This window comes from Arachis stenosperma, chromosome 10, assembly GCF_014773155.1.
Source record: "Arachis stenosperma cultivar V10309 chromosome 10, arast.V10309.gnm1.PFL2, whole genome shotgun sequence".
NCBI classification, from domain to species: domain Eukaryota; kingdom Viridiplantae; phylum Streptophyta; class Magnoliopsida; order Fabales; family Fabaceae; genus Arachis; species Arachis stenosperma.
Genome location: NC_080386.1, coordinates 107,894,200 through 107,913,599, shown reverse-complemented (window position 1 = coordinate 107,913,599; position 19,400 = coordinate 107,894,200). Strand labels below are relative to the sequence as shown.

Here is a 19,400-nt window from a genome sequence, read left to right as displayed (position 1 = left end):
AGAGGATCAACTTTGGGAGCCCCAAGCTTGTGAAGAACTCCATCAACACTCGACTCAATCCATGAAGAATCCTGGGGCACAATGGAGAACCAAGCATTGGTGGGAGTTCCAAGATGAATACAAGCACAAGCCACCTTGATGAGGAGCTCCCCATAAGTCCAACTTAAGGACAATAAACAAAAATGCTAGGTGGGAGACACCCCACCATGATAAAATCCTTTCATTTTCTCTTTTGTAAAAATTGGTAGTTACACTCTTGGGTAGAGAGAGAGGGAAAGAGATTCCAAGCTCTCATTAGGGTTCATCTTCATCCATTTCTGAATTCTCAATCACTCTTTGGTGAGATCCATTGCAATTCTCAATTTACTTTGTTCATGTTATAGATCTTCTTCTCTAATCTCAATTAGTGCTTGTAATTGCTCAATTCTTATAGATTCTAGATTCAACTTTGTAGTTTTGGATTTTATCAATCTCTTGAGAAGTTCATTTCTATTGTTGTTCATTGTTGATTGTTGTTAATTCCTTGTGTTGGAGCACTTTTAATTCTAATTTCTACTCATTCTCACTATGTCTTTCATCCTTGCTCATCAATTGTTTGATAAAATGCCAACACTAGTTATGGAGTAAAAGTTTCTTACTTGGCATAGGGTATGGACCATTAGAAAGAGTTGAATAGTTTATGTCAATTGTTGATTTGGAATTAGGAAATGCTAGTTGACTTGGAGTGCACTAAAGCTAGATTTCCCTAGGGTAAAACTAGGACTTGTGACTCATGTTAGTTACTCTCATTTGACTTTCCTCTATACCTAGGGGTTAACTAAATGAAACAAGGCCTAATTGTTATCATCATTGAAGAAACTATAATGATAGAATTTCTAATGCCGACCCTAGGCCAAGTCTTCTAAAATTGATTGTTTGTCATCTATTTTTGCTAAACCCTCAAAGAATCATAACAAGGCTTCCTAATCAATAAGATGCATTCTCTAGCAATTCCAAGGGAGGACGACTCGGGAGACTAGTACTCTCGGTTATAGATTGTAAGATTGTTTGATGCGAAGTTTGAATGTCGATTAGACTATACTCACGATTATCTCCATTATTGAATTCTATATCGGCATGATAAATTTCGTTTATCAAAATGGCGCCGTTGCCGGGGATGAGTAAGAAAATGGATGATGGTCCGACAACTGTAGTTGACAATGTTGGGGGCATTTCAGATGCATTTAATTGGCTCAGTCAGACGGTGGATAGTGGTGGCTATTCAGAGGTGCATGTCATAATTATTTATAAATCGAATGTTATCTGATTAAATGTGTGACAATGTATTTGGTTTTAGAATAATTAACTCCTAATGAGTTTTTTTGGTTTAATTCGTATATGTGCAGGATGTGACATTAGACATGGGAATGGAATATGCTGAGACAACTGGTGCAGCATTGAAGCATATGCAGGATAATGGCAACATGTCTGTTGAAGGAATTTCTTTAACTGCCGATGATATTATACAGATGGAGTTTAGTGATCCTAAGCAGGCTGCACGTTTGTACGAGGAGTACAGCCGTGTGAGAGGTTTTGGTATTCGACAAGGGAAGAAAATAAGAAACAAGAAAGGTGAATTTGTGCGATTCACTTATCTGTGCAACCGCGAAGGCTTTAGAGATAAAAAATGGCTTCAGATGCATCATCGTAAAAGGGAGCATAAGGTTGTTACTAGGTGTGGGTGTCCAGCTGAGATGAAGATAAAACCAAGAGATAGCACCGGAAAACGGTACGTGTCACGTTTTGTGGACAATCACAACCATGATCTTTTACCTGCCAAGTTTGTTGAGAACTTGCCTTCACACCGTAAAATTTCAGATGTTGATAAAGCCCATATGGATAGCATGAGACAAGTTGGGATATCAATTCCAAAAATATATGAGTCGATAGCTACACAGGCTGGTGGTTTTAATCGAGTTTCATTTACTAAACGAGACATGTAGAACGAAGTTAGGCGGCAGCGAGCCCTTCAAAATGGCGATGTGAATGCTGCCTTGAGGGCGTTAGTCAATGCAGCAAGGATTGATGACATAATGTTTTGGCAATATGAGGTTGGGGTTGGGAATCACATGTGTGATTTGTTTTGGAGCGATGGACGTAGTCAAGAAGACTACAAATTATTTGGAGATGTTCTTGCTTTTGATGCAACATATGGACGGAACAAATACAATCTTCAGGTGATTATTTTTTTGGGGTGAATCATCACATGCAAACATGTGTCTTTGGCTCTGCAATGGTTTCCTGTGAATCACAATCTTCATACGTGTGGGTCTTGACGAAGTTCCTCGAGTGCATGGGTGGGAAACCACCTACGGCGGTCATCACTGACGGGGATAGATCTATGCGCATAGCAATCCAGCAAGTGTTTCCCGAAGCTCACCACTGGCTCTGTGCCTGGCATTTAATAAGGAACGCGACGGCCAATGTTTGTAATCCAAGATTCACATCTTTGTTCAGACATTACATGCTTGTAGACTTTGAGGTTGAAGAGTTTGAAATGCACTGGCAAGCAATGGTCGAAGAATGTGGGACAAGTGACCATGAGTGGGTTAAGGATTTATACACGAAGAAGTCTAGCTGGGCAACGACTTACATTTGTGGTTCTTTCTTTGCAGGGATAAGGACAACTTCCCGGTGTGAGTCATTGCATGCAAAGCTTGGTCGCTTTGTCGAGAAGAGATATGGAGTCCTAGACTTTGTCACAAACTTCCAGCGATGTGTTGATTTTCTCAGAGACAATGAGGATGAGCTCGAGTTTCGTTCATCGTATGGCACCCCAGTCATTCAGACTCATTTTCCAGAGTTAGAAAAGTCAGGTGCATTGTGTTATACAAGGGAAATTTTTGTTAGATATCGTGAGTCTTTAAAACGGTCTGTTCGTGTTACGATTGTGGAGTGCATCGAAGCAGATGATATTTGCGTTTACATCACACAGAAATATCGTCGGCTGGATAGGATATGGAATGTCAAGCAGAATTTGTCACAGGACACATTTCATTGTACTTGTCTTAGAATGGAGTCCTTTGGCCTCCCTTGTGTGCATATCATTGCTGTTCTTGTTCGATTAGACATTACTTCGCTTCCCAATAGTCTGGTGCTGCCGCGGTGGTCCAAGATAGCGAGAATAGATTTATGCCGGGATAGGGTATGTAACCCACACATTGATCCAGAAGCAACTTATCGGGCAAGGGTTGGAGCCATTCTTCAACACTGTAAGCGTTTTGCAAAGGTTGCTTGTATGAGGGAGGAAGACTATAAAACATATTGTCAAAAGATTGTGCATGAGACAAATATGTTGGAAATAAAGCATGGGTTGCAATGTCTAGCTACAAGCACACATTCTGTACCCTGGGAAGGGGGAGTAAACGACCCGATAAGCGTAAGGACGAAGGGAATCGACAGAGGCAACGAACCTGTAGGGTCTAGAGGCATTAAGCGAAGGAGATGCAGCACCTGCGGCGTTCTCGGGCATCGTAGGACGTGATGTCCGAATGGGCCCACACCATCGCGACAATGTGGTTAGGAGCCGGATATGCATCCTTCAATAGAGACATTTGAACCAGTAAGTCTAAACCCATTCAGAATGATACTACATTGCAAGTTTTCTAAGGATTACGTATTGGAATTGGATACATATTTGTAAACTTCGCACTGAGTGGTAGATTTTTAGGACAAGGTAATGTGAACCGCCTATCCTATGGCCATGTAACGGCTATCACACTTTTTCAAAACATTCTCAATTTTAAAATGCAACTATTATTCTGTTAAGCATACAGGTAGTATGTACTACTATAAAAACTCATTTAGGACATTCTCATTGAATCTGGTGCCACTTTCCGAGCAGCAAAATCAACGTATGAGGAAGAGTTCTCACTTGGGGAGGACTTCAACTACAGCATGGTCCCTGTTATGACTCATTGGATGTCTTCGAGTTAGCTATGACGAGGCTTGGTCCTCATTGGACATTGTTGTTGAGTACACGACGTGGCTAAGATACCCTTTTGCTTGAAAATATATTTAATTTTAAGCAACTGTGCTTCCTGTTGCTACATATGGAACTATGTTTTCGTGTTATCTACGTGTGAATGAAACAACCTATGTTTGACTAACTATATTGATTGTGCACCTCAATCAGCCCACATCTTTGATCACCCTAATTTTTTTTCAAAATTTACATAGTTTATATCATACGCATTGTTCATACGTTAGTTAAGTCTGACTTAAATTTTTAGAATACTTTTAGAATATAATTCTAGATGAAATTTTTCGTCTGTACATGTACGTAAATGATAACTACCTACTTGAGTAAATAAACGAACCTAAATTATTTTAAAATTCTTCATTACAACTTTGTGGTAAGCACCTTATGCAGTAGAAGGTTTCACGTTGATGATGTTCTTCCAAATTTTTATACTTAGTGAATTCAGTTTTAATATAAAGGGTATATTACCTTTGCATGCGTCTTCAAATATTCAATCTGCTATCTTCTTGTTATTTGTTTTGAAAATGATTTTGAATTTATAACTCTCTTGCTACTAATCGATTGATTTTTCCTTTTGGTGACCACTCAGATAAAGACGCATATTTCATCTTTTGGTAAAGATGTTTTCATGTTGTGTTTTAATTGGTTTCTGTATAATTTATTCGGTATTCCTCATCACATATTATTAAAATCCTCAAAATATTTTCTTTCCAAAAATAATAAAAAATATTTAATTAGGACTAAAACGAAAAAGGTAATAGATTAACTATTAGGTTTTTTTAAAAGCCTATTCATATAAAACAATATATCACATTCATCAAAATATAAATATATATATATAACAAGTTCTTAAAATTTTATAAATAATAAAATAATTAATTTATATTGGTACAATATATAAAATAATTACTACATTATTATTATATTATAGATTAAAATTTACTAATTTAAATTTTGTTTTCATTTTTAATGTAAGCATTAGAAATAAATAAATTTTTTATAACAAGATGAAGTCTCACAAAATATATATAATATTAATTAGTTTTTTAAAAAATCTGAAAAAATGGTTTTTTTAATAAAGTGTTATTAGAAAATTAACATTATAAAAACTAACTTCAACCAATAAGATATAATAGGTTATTAAATATATTTAATACAAAACACATTGAATATAAATTTTTACTGAGTTTAAATTTCAAATAATTTTTAATTGAATTTCGAATATTTTTATTTTAAAGCGTTATAATATTTTAACATCATTTTTTTTCGTATCTTTTTAATTGAGTGTTTGATTTTTTAAATTATAAACCTTATTTATAGTTAAGAGTAATCTTTCAACACCACCAATTAGTCACACATATAAAAAAAATAACAATTCTATTGTCATAATTATAATCTAACTTTATAAACAATACAATACAATGAAACTATATATAAGTAATATAACTAAATTTTATCTACATCTATAGTCACATCTCATAAATAATATAATTAAATTATATATGTTTACAATTAAAATATGAATAAAAATACAAAAAATTATCATGATGGTTAATATTTTTCGTTCATAATTTTTTTATTATTTTTGTTGTGAAAAATTTAATTCTTTTAATAATTAATTATTTTTTAAAAAATATAATTGAATAACACAAAAAAGTCTTATTAAGAGTAATTTATTGATATATGCTTAAAAATTAATTGAATAATTATATATGGTAAAAAATTAATGTTATTAAAAAATAAAAATAAAATTTATTTTAAATTTAAAAATAAAGTTTATTTAAAAATAACATTAAAAATCGTGTTTTTTTTCCAAAATTTATCAACGACTAATTCTAGAAATATTTTCTAATGAATAAAAATATTAAACTAATACTAAAATTTATTCTAATAAAAAAATTTATTTAAAGGTCAACCTGCATACGAGATGTACAAATGCCCATCATGTATCAAATATTAATAAAGACATCATCAAGAGCTAAGGAATTAGTTGCCCATAAGAAGTTGAGGTCCTACGCAAAATCTCATCATCAATTGCCACTAATGAATTACGAGTGGGTGAAGAGTATATTCATCGTCAAACAAATTTAGAGTACGAAATTTAAAGTATGAGTGGATGAAGACTGTACTCATAGAAGTATGGAAGTTTATCATTCTTCTCTAATGGAGGAAATAAAATTCTTTTCAATAGTTTATTTAACGTTTAGTAGAATAAAAATAAATAACTATTTTCTTAAATCTTTAATTTTTTAGGATAACGTTAAAGGCTTAAAGTAAATCATAAAAGATCTAACTTAAAGAAATTTAGTAGACAAAAACCAGCATTCAATTTTCATTGAACATGTTTACATACAATTAATTTTTTTATCAGAAACATTCCATATAACTGATTGCCTTTTCATGAATTAAGGTAAAAAGATAACCCAAAAATATATTATATGGAGCCACAAATTATAACCAATTTTTCTTAATATACTGTAATCATATCTTACAGTAATACTAGATCACAAAATGAGCTAAATTGTGAGTAAGAGGCGGTTCTGTGTATAGAAAACACCTTGATTTTTTTCTGATTAATAACAACCAGAAAATCACGTTACTTTTCTTTTATAATTTTTTAACCATAGTAATTCTTTTATTTTTATTATATATATTCGACATCACTTATATAAAAGCAGTGATTACATGATAATAATATTTTAAAATCAATATAGCATGATTTTCCAACAAAGTCACCTTCACAAAACTTCTTATTCAACACGGGAAAAAAGTTTCACAATAATTCTTATTTAACACAGTAAAATAGTATACGAATTCACGTAGCAAGTTTTGAACTAGCCTTTTTTCAAAACAAGTAGAATAATTTTCTTGAAGAAAAAAAACCTTCGGAGAATGTTAAATATGTTTCGATAACCTTGTTGGAGTAACTTTTTTAATAGGATACAACAATATACGTTTTAAAGATTTGCATCAACGATACTCACACATTCCAGATTAAGTCATTCATATTCATATTAATAAACAATCTGCACACCATCAAAATTTGCAGATGCTACATAACCATGCACACTACCAAGACGTGGTAAGACTAGTAGGTTCCACACATCAAATCCACACATCAAAAGGAAATAACTACTTACTAGAAAGACTGAGAAAGCTGCCTCCAACATAACCCCGTCAACTCTAAATCACATAGCCACTACCATGGCCAAAACTATTCCAAGTTACATTAAACACGTAAAACCGCTCAGTGAGAGCCAAAAGAAAGAGACACAATTATTTCATTAACCATAACAGCAAACTTTGAAAGAACTAGTCTTCTAAACAGTCTCAGTAGTTGGGAAAACTTATTTGTTTGGACCAGCAAGGTCATGCCAAGCCAGTTATGCCTTCACCATAACATAACCTCTATGCTGGTTGTCGTCTGACTGGATTATGTTGATTGCTGTCTTCATCCTAACGGTGTTAGTGTTCACCTAGTTTTGTTTAACGAATGTCCCGAATGGTATGTTAATAATACAAAACATTCAAACACAAAGATGGTTCCAACAGTATGACAAAACCTCCATAATAGAATTATCATACCTTTTGAGTTAGTTTGTAGCTGTTGAAGGCTCTTTCATGTTGTAGCCAAGACAAACACCAGATGCCAGTATCCTTGCTACAGTTTGAAACATTTGTTTCATCGAAAATCTGTTTAACATTTCAATGGGGTTAACGATTAAAGTTTGACATACCTGCTTAGATTATTTGGGAGACCATCCGGGTAATGGAAATTGCCCCAGGTTGTTGGGTCTAGGTTGACATGCCTGAAGTTGACGATGTTGCGGCTAATCATGAAGATCCTTCCCAAAGCTTGACACTGTGACCACATAATTTATCATAAATATTTTTTTGGTAAATTCAACAGATGTGAAAATAAATTTTAGCATGATATACTTAAGTATGAATTAATTGTTTAGTCACTCATGATGTGGTTCATATTAGTCTCTTTCCTAACCATAGTCTCAGTAGTTTTGCAGACGTCCAGTACATGAACTTTCTTATCCTTTACATCTATAATCATCAGATACCAGTCATCGGCAGCCTCGCAAATCGGCACCAAGACCTGCAAACGAAACGTACTTAGAAAAATGCAAACATGATGTTGGAACTCATTATATAGATGTGTTCGACTTACATGGTGTAGATCGTTTGTCTCGTGCATCCACATCTTCTGGTAACTATTTTGAAGCTTCTCAGTCGATTTCTCGCATAAGGCATCTCGGGCAAACACAGAGGGAAGGAACCATGTCTGAGGCGCCATGTATTTTAGTGCTGCAATTGACCCCATCATGCATGTGGTGTTTAGAATCTGTGAAAATAAGTGATGTTACTACCAACCAAAGTGGAGTGCGTTTGATCATATTCGAGCTACAGTATAAAATATGAGTATCACTTCGACGGATCGAATATAACGGCTTACTGACATCGGGGTGTATCGCGTGCTCCGGGCATAGTGACATGAAAACTCCTCTGGCCATCTTAAACTCGTTGTACTTGAAAAGCACCTCCCTAAATTTACATAGTCAAAGGTATCATACGTGGCTACTTTAATTTTGCTATGTGACAAGAATGTTAGAAATAGATGGGAACGTTAGATACAAAAGGGCAATACTTCGTACCCTAACTGATGTTCTGCCCCGAAAATATATGCAGCCACCTTATTTTGAACCATGGTGAGACACATTTCATGCGTAGGCCTAAAGCGCATCTCATAACTCTGTGGAAAAAAGTTGATCGTTTAAGAACATGGACAAACATAACCAGGCAGTTAAATTCGTGTAACGCACAAAATGATAGATCCAGTCAAGAAAGGCTACCACCGAGATGGTTGGAAGTGCACTGGTAGGATAAGGGGTACTCTTGCATTGACGAAACCCTGTTGTTTGCCTAACTACAGGAAGCATCTCCATTGATTTCGCTTTGGACGCCGCCATTATCTCCCGCAACGCAGAAGATGGAGTCTATTCATTATGTGTGACAACCAGGCTTTCCAATTTGGGTGACTTTCGTGGCCTAACTGCACTTGGTGTAGACGAGTAAAGTCCAGCAACCTCTGACGTCGGCTCGAATTCACGCCATAGCGGCAGATTATGGAGTTCCTATACGGATGATACCCCGTTGTGTACTACAAGTTAATTTTAAGATAATTAGTAGATACTAAGACAAATGAAATTAATTTCAATAGACACTTAGAAATTGCACAAACCTTGTCTTCTAAAGATCTCTGCTTCAATGAATTTTCATCAATAGGTGAATTGAATATCTTCGGGATACCCCCGGCCCAGTATGGGTTCATGTAAGTTGGTTGAGCTACATCGGTTGAGCCGGTGATAATCCTTGGCGTGGACCTCAGCTCATCGATGAGAAGATCATCATCTCCATCGGGTGAATCGGGGGCAACCATATAAAAAATTTGACCTTTTGGTGTAGCTAGCATCTGTTGGCCTTTACCTTTATCCTGTGAGGAAAGATTATGTGTGTAGGCCCTCCATTTCTGTGATGCTCCTTTCGTGTGGCTTGCATCAATAGCAGCTACATTTGTGGCGTCATTTGTAAGGTGTACATCTTTCAAAGCCATATCTGAATGGGTGGTAGGCATTTTAGATTGTGGATTCGGAATCATGACAATACTGTCATGGCGCTCGATATGAGTTCGGAGGAGTGCCATTACTTGCAACAATAGGGCCTCCGCAGTTGTGCTACGCTTGTCCAGGGATGCCATGATATTGCTAATGTCTTTAGTCTTTGTGTCCAGTGTCTGTTGGTAAAAGACAATCAAACTTAAACCATGTGGTGTTCCTGCTACACCGTTCAATTATATTTAAACAAATGAAATGCTTGATGTTGACTAACTTTGTAACCATCTTTTGAAAATTTTGTCACCGCCTTAATTAGTTTGGCACACTACATGGTTTGGAAGGGAAAAAAGCATTCTAAGAGAATTATTTTAAGATCCAAGACAAAATGAAAAACAACGAAAGCCTTTTCTTACAGGCATCAAATAGTTGTACCATCACAATCATAAAAAAACTCCTCATACAAGTGAAGAATAATGTGAGTACTCGAAATTTAATTTATATGGTATAGCGTTTGGGACACACTAAATTGTTTCATACACTAAAATGGTTGAAGTGTTACAGGAAGACCTTATTGGTTGCTTGTTTTTTGTACGAAACGAGATAATTTAACCTACCTTGATGGCCATCATAAGTCGATTTAGTGACTCCGTTGTAGCTGGATCTTGCTCTGTATGTGTTGGGTTCTGGGTAAGTTGTTATGGTAGTGGCTGAAAAAAGTAACATCAATAACTCGGTGAATATGCTGATGGTGGCGTACCACGTATAATATACAAACAAGAAGAAACTTTGGTAACGACATTAAAACCCCTAACAATGATAAATTTCATGAGCTGCTTGGTTATGGAAATGACAAAACTGACTTACGACATTAATAGTTAGTTCAAGGTTCATTGAAGAGTCCGCATCTTGAGTTGGCTGAGGCTGAGGACGAGTAACATTCTCACCAGGGACGAAACTGCATCAACTGACAAATGTTTCAATAATTTTTTTTACATCCTATAGAGAAAAAAAAATCAGTAAATATAAAAAAGGATAGGAGTTACCCGTCAGTAGCCATAACATCTTGTGACTCATCCAGGAAGGGTTTGCAAGCATCAATTTTTACTTCCTCCCTTTAGATCAACCATGCTTGAAAACTGGGGCTTTCGTGTATGATGAGAGGAGTTAGAGTTGGAGTTGGGTTTTATAGGCATCAGATGATGGGTGCAGAATAAGATATGATCGATACCTCATCCCCCTAACCACAAAGGAAAACCACTTAATTATTTTACGTTCAACCTAGGTTTAGGTTATTTCCCGCCAATTGTAGTGTACAAGCCTCCTCAGTTTCCAGATTAAGGCTTCTCCAATGGTAGAGAATGGTAATCATTTCATCAAGTATCCCTCGACTGATAAGTTGCATTAAATGCAAGCTATCAAACGGTTTCACTTTCAAGGCACGTGGAGTTAGTGAAGAGTCATGCGTAATATAAGAAGAGAAGATATTAGGTTCGTAGTGGAATATTTTCAAATTCAATTACGATTATATAATAATTAAATTTAGTTTTAATTAATAGTGAAAAAATATAGATATAACATCACCTTAGTTCTATTTTCGCCGATTCCTGAGAGGGGATATGATCAGTGTCAAACTTAGATGTGTAAATTCAATCCTGCATAACCATAACCTAATAACAGTGTCATTAGAATCCATGCATGGCACTTGTTATGAAATTTGCATGGAAGTTCATCCTGGATGCATATTTTGGAAGAGTGGGTCGCTTCACCATATCAAAATGTCCTTGAGAAATCAAAGTCAGCTGAAATATATTACATACATTGAAGTAATCAACCACAAAAAAAAACACTACGGAACCAAGCACAACATAAAGCAACCTCGGTAGCTCGTTTTCTTTTGGAAATGTGAAAAAATAAGGTACTTGAAAGAAAATAGTTCTTGATCCTAAAAATTTATTTTTATTTAAGACTCCTTTTTTTTAATATAAAAACTGATTAACCTTTTTAGAAGAATGATTTCTTATGTAAATTATACAAAAATCATTACGCCCGAAAAATTATTTTGTAACAATTTAAAGGATTAATTTTATTTTCGATAATATTTATCTCTCCAAATTATCCAGACGAATTATCTTTGCTATTATTTTCATTACAGTCAAATAATATAATACAAAAAAATGAAAAGTCAAATTTTGAATAAAATAAAAATATCAAAATTTATTAACGTAAAGGGTGTTGATCATACAATTATTAGAATATATTAATTAGGAAAAAAACAGAAAAATATCAAAGAGAATAAACAAAAAATCAATGTACTTTATTATAATGTTATTTTACAATTAGTGTACTCATTAGCGTACTATTGGTCTATACATTGATAAGCACCTTCTAATCAAAGGAAAAAAATGAGACATTTTTAACTTATTTTTTTTATTTCCTAACCCCTTTGTACCAACATAACATCAGTAATATTTACCTTGTAATGTTAAGTTGATTTAAAATAAATGTTAATTTTTTATTAATAACTGATATCACCACTAGTTATACTATAATTATCATTATTGTAAAAATAAAATAAAGCATTAAAATTTATGAGATATCAAATTATAATTCCGTGTAATATTGGTTTATATATATTAATGCAAGAAAAAAAAAGTTTTATAGAATAATAAAGATATGTGATGAACCTAAGTATATAAGTTGGAAGTATATCAAGTTAACCAATTGAACTCATTTGTTTTGTTTAGAATGGAAATACTTATAAAAGTTTTTTGGGGTATTGACCTCATTGTCCCAACAAAACTCCACCAATGGTTCAACATCAAAAAGAACAAAATATGGACCTATGTTGCATATAAAATTTTCAACTGAATTGATTATTTTACTAATTTTAAATATACTTTTTATTTTTAAAATTAAAAATAAATAATATTTAAATTATAATACATAATCCAAAAAATGCATAAAATCTTTTGTCTAATGTTATATCTGCATTAAATTAAAAAATATATAACAAATTTAATTATTTTAAAAAGAAAAAAGAAAAAGTTTGTAAATTATGCTTCTATTTTCTTATAAAGAAATACTTTTTATACACAAATTTTTTTTTATCATTAATATAGAATACTAATTTCATATTATAAATTTTAGAGTATGATTAGTTGCTATACTGTGTTAATTGATTCAGACGCATGGTTATTATTTATACATTCGAATTCAAATTCAAGTTTCCAACTCTAACTCCACACCATCTAGGGTGGGCATATTAAAGTTTTGTATTGTGACATTTGAGATAATCATGGCAGTTAAAAACTCTCCCAATAAAAAAAAAGATTTCACAAATCCTTTGCAAATTGTAAAATAGATTATTCATTACAAAAAAAATTCTTTAACAAGAATCATAATTTTTTGTCATTAAGTTTTGACTACCAAAATATCGTTTAATAAATTATCTAATTTTTTATTAAATTATTTTTTTACTAAAATATTTTTTAATAATTAGATTTTTTTTTCTAAAATACTCTTAAATAATTTTTATATTACTAAATTGTAATTTAACCAAAATTTTTGTTAACAAATATTTCTATATTTTACTATTAATTATCTGATATCAGTATAAATTATTTTAACATTAAATAAAAAAAATTTACCAATGTTAATATGTATAACAATTAATCAATTAAAATTATAGGGTATTTTAATAAATCTTGCATGTTCAAAAGATACCAGTATACATGATTTCATTTACTCCAATTTTTTACCGAAGAAATAATAGTACCTTTGAAAACAAAATTATTTAAAATAATTACTCATATTTCTTACATGTAGACAAAAATAAACATAATACTTCTAATACAGCATAAAAATTAATTTTGAGTTATTCACCTAACGTAAATAACTTCTAATAAAAAGTTAGAGTATAATAATTTTAAAGTTATCTTCTATGCCCCAATTTTAAAAAGAATAGACATTCGCCTTATAGAGTTATGTGCATTTGTTGTGTATTCAACTCTAACTTATTTAAAATTTAAAAGGCACAATAACTGCTACAGTTGTATCATAATAATGTCAAGGATACATGAATCATGAATCCTTGGTTAATATTTATTTAATGATTTGACCATCGTAATGCATGTATACAATATGTATAATAATGTTCTATTTTATCGCGTATAATATTTTGTGGAGTTGTGAGGAATCACACAATGCATACTGCAATATGGATCCGTCAAATACGATTTTTCACATACATAATTTTGGGCTCCATTTCCTCAGCAAAAATTTCATGACATTCACATTGCCAGCCCCACCACAGTCAAGGGAATCCGATTTCCCTGCCTCCACATCGTCAACAGAGACTCCTAAACCCTTAAATTACAAATAAAGGTTTACACGCATACAACAAGAAACAACTCCGATATAAACTGGCTATATAAACCTTTTACTAACACTGGCTATACACACATTCACATTAGTAAAAACACACCATGGTCACAACTAATAATAACCAACAATTTTTTTGCGTCTTTATTGGATGGATACCTAGGATTTATACTTCATATGAGGAGGTGGTAGAGCAACTACATGACTACGGCGATGGTGGGTGGATGGAGTTTCCAACTTTGGACAACGCAGAGGAAGCATGAGCTCTCTTCCAAGGAAATGTCAACGCCAAGAAGGGAAGAAAAATGATAGCCAAGGGCAAAGCCCCAGCAGGACTCCAACCACCGGAATGCCGCCAAATGGAGAGTATAGCGTTGAAAGCTTTGCACTTGCGTTTTGAAGAAGACCGTCGTCACACTACACCGCATTCCTGCCGTAAGTTTTTCTCCTTACCCATCTTCTTCCCTACTCAGACCAACACTTTGATGATAAATCATTTTCTTTCATCTTGCACCAACTTGCAGCAGACCAACTTGTGCCACACAAACCCATTTGGAACTCGCTTATCATCGTCAGCATGACCAGACTGTTGTCCAAAACATTCAACAAGTTGGACATCCCCAATCCGTTTACCGCATCATACTAGAAAACACATCAAACGGTGACCGAAATTTCCGTCATCTTGTGTCCGTTGTCCTTCCTGGTAAATCAGAAGCTTTGGTTGTTATTAGCTGCGTTGCGTCAGAGCCACACATTAGCTTAGAGGATTCCACTCGCCTCTGCCTCCGTAAGATGTGCCAAAATTTGAATGGTTACGTGGATGACTATAACCTTGACTTGGTTCTTGGATGGAAAGAGAGATACGTTGACCTGGCACGGGATATGAAAAAGCTAGAGACCAGGTTGCAGGAGGTTACGAGATACAATGACTCACTGCAAAAAATGGTTAACAGGGCAAACAAGACTCGCCAGGACGCCGAGAAACCTGCTCATACTCCAACTCCAGCCATCGTGTAGCTTGAATGGTTTGTCCCTATGTGGAGCATTAGGCTTATGTTAAGGATCTAATTGCCTTTTGCTAAACCATTCTGAATTTATCATATCATTGTTTTACTCATCGTGTAGTGCATTTTAGCAACAAAAATGTGGCTTTCACCATCCGCCTTTAGACTTAGGACCACTTCATGTGATGATTCTTAGCCAAATATTTTTAATTAACTTTAATCAACTTTCGTCATCCATTTCGCATATTTAGGATTTTCATTTTATAATATAATCTACCATTTTATCAAAACAACGTCTTTACCGTCTTTGCCCTAATAGGATTATGAATAAAAGAAACTAATTTTCATAAAATTTATTGCTCAAAACTATGAACCGCATCATAGTTCATATAACACTCATAATGCTCATTGAATAGAGAGACACAACATTCTTTTCAATAGTATACACAAAATTATGTTCAACTTAAAACATAAATTCACAGTATCATGCACTAATAAGAATTCCAAAAAAAAATAATGTACATGAAAAATCATAACACTATAAAAAATAATATAAAAAATTATCATGTAAATAAAATAAATATAATAAAAAATAAAAATATGAACTAGAGTATTATAAATTTTATAATGTCAAACAAAAGAAATTTTCTATAAATTTTTTAATATTGTCGGTACTCTTCAACTTAATATTATTTTGGAATAAAATTTTTTATTATTAATAACTTTATTATTACTTATGATTAATTTTTTATTTATTTTGTCATTTTAGATCGGATCATCATTTTTATTATACAAAAATTTTTATAACAAACACAGTATACAATAGTTACCATTACAATTTTTACAAGGTCGAATAAAAAAAAATTCATATAAAAAGAAAATAAAATGTAATACAGAATAAAAAAAACTCATACAAATAAGAAACAATAACAAATTTATAAATCCAATAATATATATTATATAAACACAAAAATTAGAATAAATGGTAAAAAAATTCATATAAATAGAATAAAATAAAAAATAAAAGATTTTATAAATAACATGGATATAGTACAGTACATGATGAAAAAAAAATTTATATGAACAAAAAATAATAAAAATACTATAAAAATTAACAAAAATAAGAATTCATATTAATAATATTGGTAGTATGAGAGAGTACTAAAAAACTAAAATATTTATCTTGACAGTGATTTAAACAAATCTGAGAATCTTGATGAAAAAAAAAATTTGAAACGAAAAACTACAAAGAACTAATGTGAAAGTATATGCTTACTTGTATCCTTTTTATAGAAGATAATGAAGGATAGGGTTGATAGAAAATAAATAAATTTCTCATCTAATTTTTTAATGGTAATCAGTCATCATTAATGTCAACGCAGAAGTTACAATTTTTAGAGTTACAATTTTTAGCTTCACGTGAACATGAGTTCAGAGGTCAAACCACTTACGTGTTGAGAGGTTTCAAAAGTTGCCATACACAAAAATAAAGCGTTCAACACACTCAACCACACTATTTTCTTCTCCAACGTAAATTCCAAACACACCCATTAATAAATTTACTTCAAAGTACACAAGAATTCCACTCATACCTGATACTTGTTTAACATAAGTAAATTAAGACATCAAAAATTAAAATTAATTCAATTAACTAATTTCATCACAATATTCAATTTTCAATATTAAACCCTAACGAAACTAACAGCTTTACTGATGAGCGGATAATTTGTACCCTTTTTGGCATTGTTTTTAGTATGTTTTTAGTAGTTTTAGTTGAGTTTTTAGTATCTTTTTATTAGTTTTTAGTTAAAATTCACTTTTCTGGACTTTACTATGAGTTTGTGTGTTTTTCTGTGATTTCAGGTATTTTCTGGCTGAAATTGAGGGACCTGAGCAAAAATCTGATCCAGAGACTAAAAAGGACTGCAGATGCTGTTGGATTCTGACCTCCCTGCACTCGAAGTGGATTTTCTGGAGCTACAGAAGCCCAATTGGCGCGCTCTCAACGGCGTTGGAAAGTAGACATCCTGGACTTTCCAGCAATATATGATAGTCCATACTTTTCTCAAGATTTGATGGCCCAAACCGGCGTTCAAAGTCACCCTCAGAAATTCCAGCGTTAAACGCCGGAACTGGCACCTAAATGGGAGTTAAACGCCCAAACCGGCATAAAAGCTGGCGTTTAACTCCAAGAAGAGTCTCTACACGAAATTGCTTCATTGCTCAGCCCAAGCACACACCAAGTGGGCCCGGAAGTGGATTTTTATGTCATTTACTCATCTCTGTAAACCTTAGGCTACTAGTTTTCTATAAGTAGGACCTTTTGCTATTGTATTAGAAATCTTTTGATCATGCTTTGATGATTAAACCCTCTTTGGGGGAGGCTGGCCATTCGGCCATGCCTAGACCTTGTTCTTATGTATTTTCAACGGTGGAGTTTCTACACACCATAGATTAAGGTGTGGAGCTCTGCTGTACCTCGAGTATTAATGCAATTACTATTGTTCTTCTATTCAATTCCGCTTGTTCTTTGTCCAAGATATCACTTGTTCTTCAACTTGATGAATGTGATGATCCGTGACACTCATCATCATTCTCACTTATGAACAAAGTGACTGACAACCACTTCTGTTCTACAAGCAACCAAGGCTCTAGTGCTTATCTCTTGGATTCTTTAACCGGAATCTTTGTGGTATAGGCGAGAACTGATGGCGGCATTCAAGAGAATCTGGAAGGTCTAACCTTGTCTGTGGTATTCTGAGTAGGATTCAATGATTGAATGACTGTGACGTGCTTCAAACTCCTAGCAGGCGGGGCGTTAGTGACAGACGCAAAAGAATCACTGGATTCTATTCCGGCCTGACCGAGAACCGACAGCTGATTAGCCATATGCTGTGACAGAGCATAGGAACATTTTCACTGAGAGGATGGGAGGTAGCCACTGACAACGGTGAAACCCTACATAAGCTTGCCATGGAAAGGAGTAAGAAGGATTGGATGAAGACAGTAGGAAAGCAGAGAGACGGAAGGGAAGGCATCTTCATACGCTTATCTGAAGTTCCTACCAATGAATTACATAAGTACCTCTATCTTTATCTTTATGCTTTATTCGTATATCACTATACCCATTTGAGTCTGCCTGACTAAGATTTACAAGGTGACCATAGCTTGCTTCATACCAACAATCTCCGTGGGATCGACCCTTACTCACGTAAGGTATTACTTGGACGACCCAGTGCACTTGCTGGTTAGTTGTGCAAAGTTGTGTTTATGCCATGGTATTGAGCACCAAGTTCTTGGGGCCATTACTAGGGATTATTTGAGTTGTGAAAAGTAGTGATCACAATTTCGCACACCAAGTTTTTGGCGCCGTTGCCGGGGATTGTTTCGTGTATGGACAACTGACGGTTCATCTTGTTGCTTAGATTAGGTATTTTTCAGAGTTCTTAAGAATGAATTCTAGTGTTTCAAAGTGATGTTCTTATCATCACCAAGCTGATTGATCTTCATCAATTTAGCTCTTGAATGCAATGTTCTGCTGAAGCTTGGCTAGCCATGTCTAATTTCTTTAGACTAAAGCTTTAGACTAACATTGCATGATTCCTGGAATTCTCATTAAGAATTTTGATACCTTTATTTTCTTTTCCATATAATTTTCGAAAAAGCAAAAAAAAATTACAAAATCATAAAAACCAAAAATATTTTATGTTTCTTGTTTGAGTCTAGTGTCTCATCTTAAGTTTGGTGTCAATTGCATGCATTCATTCATTTGTCTTAAGGATCTTCAAGTAATTCTTGATTATTTTTTACTCTAATCTTTGAATTCTCTTGACTTGAGTGTTTTGTTATTCTCCATATGCATTCTCATTTTGTCAGTGTCAGTAGTGTACAAACTGCTAAGTTTGGTGTCTTGCATGCATTGTTATTTGATTTTAGTTGCATTTTGATTATTAAAAATCCAAAAATATTTTTAATTTGTGTCTTCTCAAGTCAATAATACAGAGAATTGAAGATTCAGAACATACAGCAGAGGAATTGCACAGAAAAAGCTGGGCGTTCAAAACACCCAGTGAAGAAGGACAGACTGGCGTTTAAACGCCAGCCAGGGTACCTGGTTGGGCGTTTAACGCCCAAAAGGGTAGAGTTTTGGGCGTTAAACGCCAGAATGTGCACCATTCTGGGCGTTTAACGCCAGGATGGCACAAGGGGGAGGATTTTGTTTTCAAATCAATTTTTTTTCAAGTTTTCAAAGTTTTTCAAAATCAAATCTTTTTCAAATCATATCTTTTCAATCAAATGTTTTCAAAATCAATTTCTTTCCTTTTTCAAAAATACTTGCTATCAATTAATGATTTGATTCAACATTTCAAG

At 33.7% G+C, this 19,400-nt stretch overlaps 1 protein-coding gene across 1 annotated transcript; it reads left to right on the top strand.

Moving 5' to 3' along the window:
- Positions 1–1,138: 1,138 nt before the first annotated feature.
- Positions 1,139–3,523, top strand: LOC130957440 (protein FAR1-RELATED SEQUENCE 5-like). Its single transcript, XM_057884298.1, has 4 exons — positions 1,139–1,267; positions 1,386–1,892; positions 1,983–2,216; positions 2,321–3,523. Exons 1-4 carry the CDS (start codon positions 1,139–1,141, stop codon positions 3,521–3,523), a joined length of 2,073 nt encoding a protein of 690 aa, XP_057740281.1.
- Positions 3,524–19,400: the final 15,877 nt, after the last annotated feature.

Coding starts and splice junctions, on each gene's coding strand:
- LOC130957440 (XM_057884298.1), top strand. CDS start 1,139: ATGGCGCCGTTGCCGGGGATGAGTAAGAAAATGGATGATGGTCCGACA. Junction 1,268..1,385: donor ATAGTGGTGGCTATTCAGAG/GTGCATGTCATA, acceptor GTATATGTGCAG/GATGTGACATTAGACATGGG. Junction 1,893..1,982: donor ATATGGATAGCATGAGACAA/GTTGGGATATCA, acceptor CGAGACATGTAG/AACGAAGTTAGGCGGCAGCG.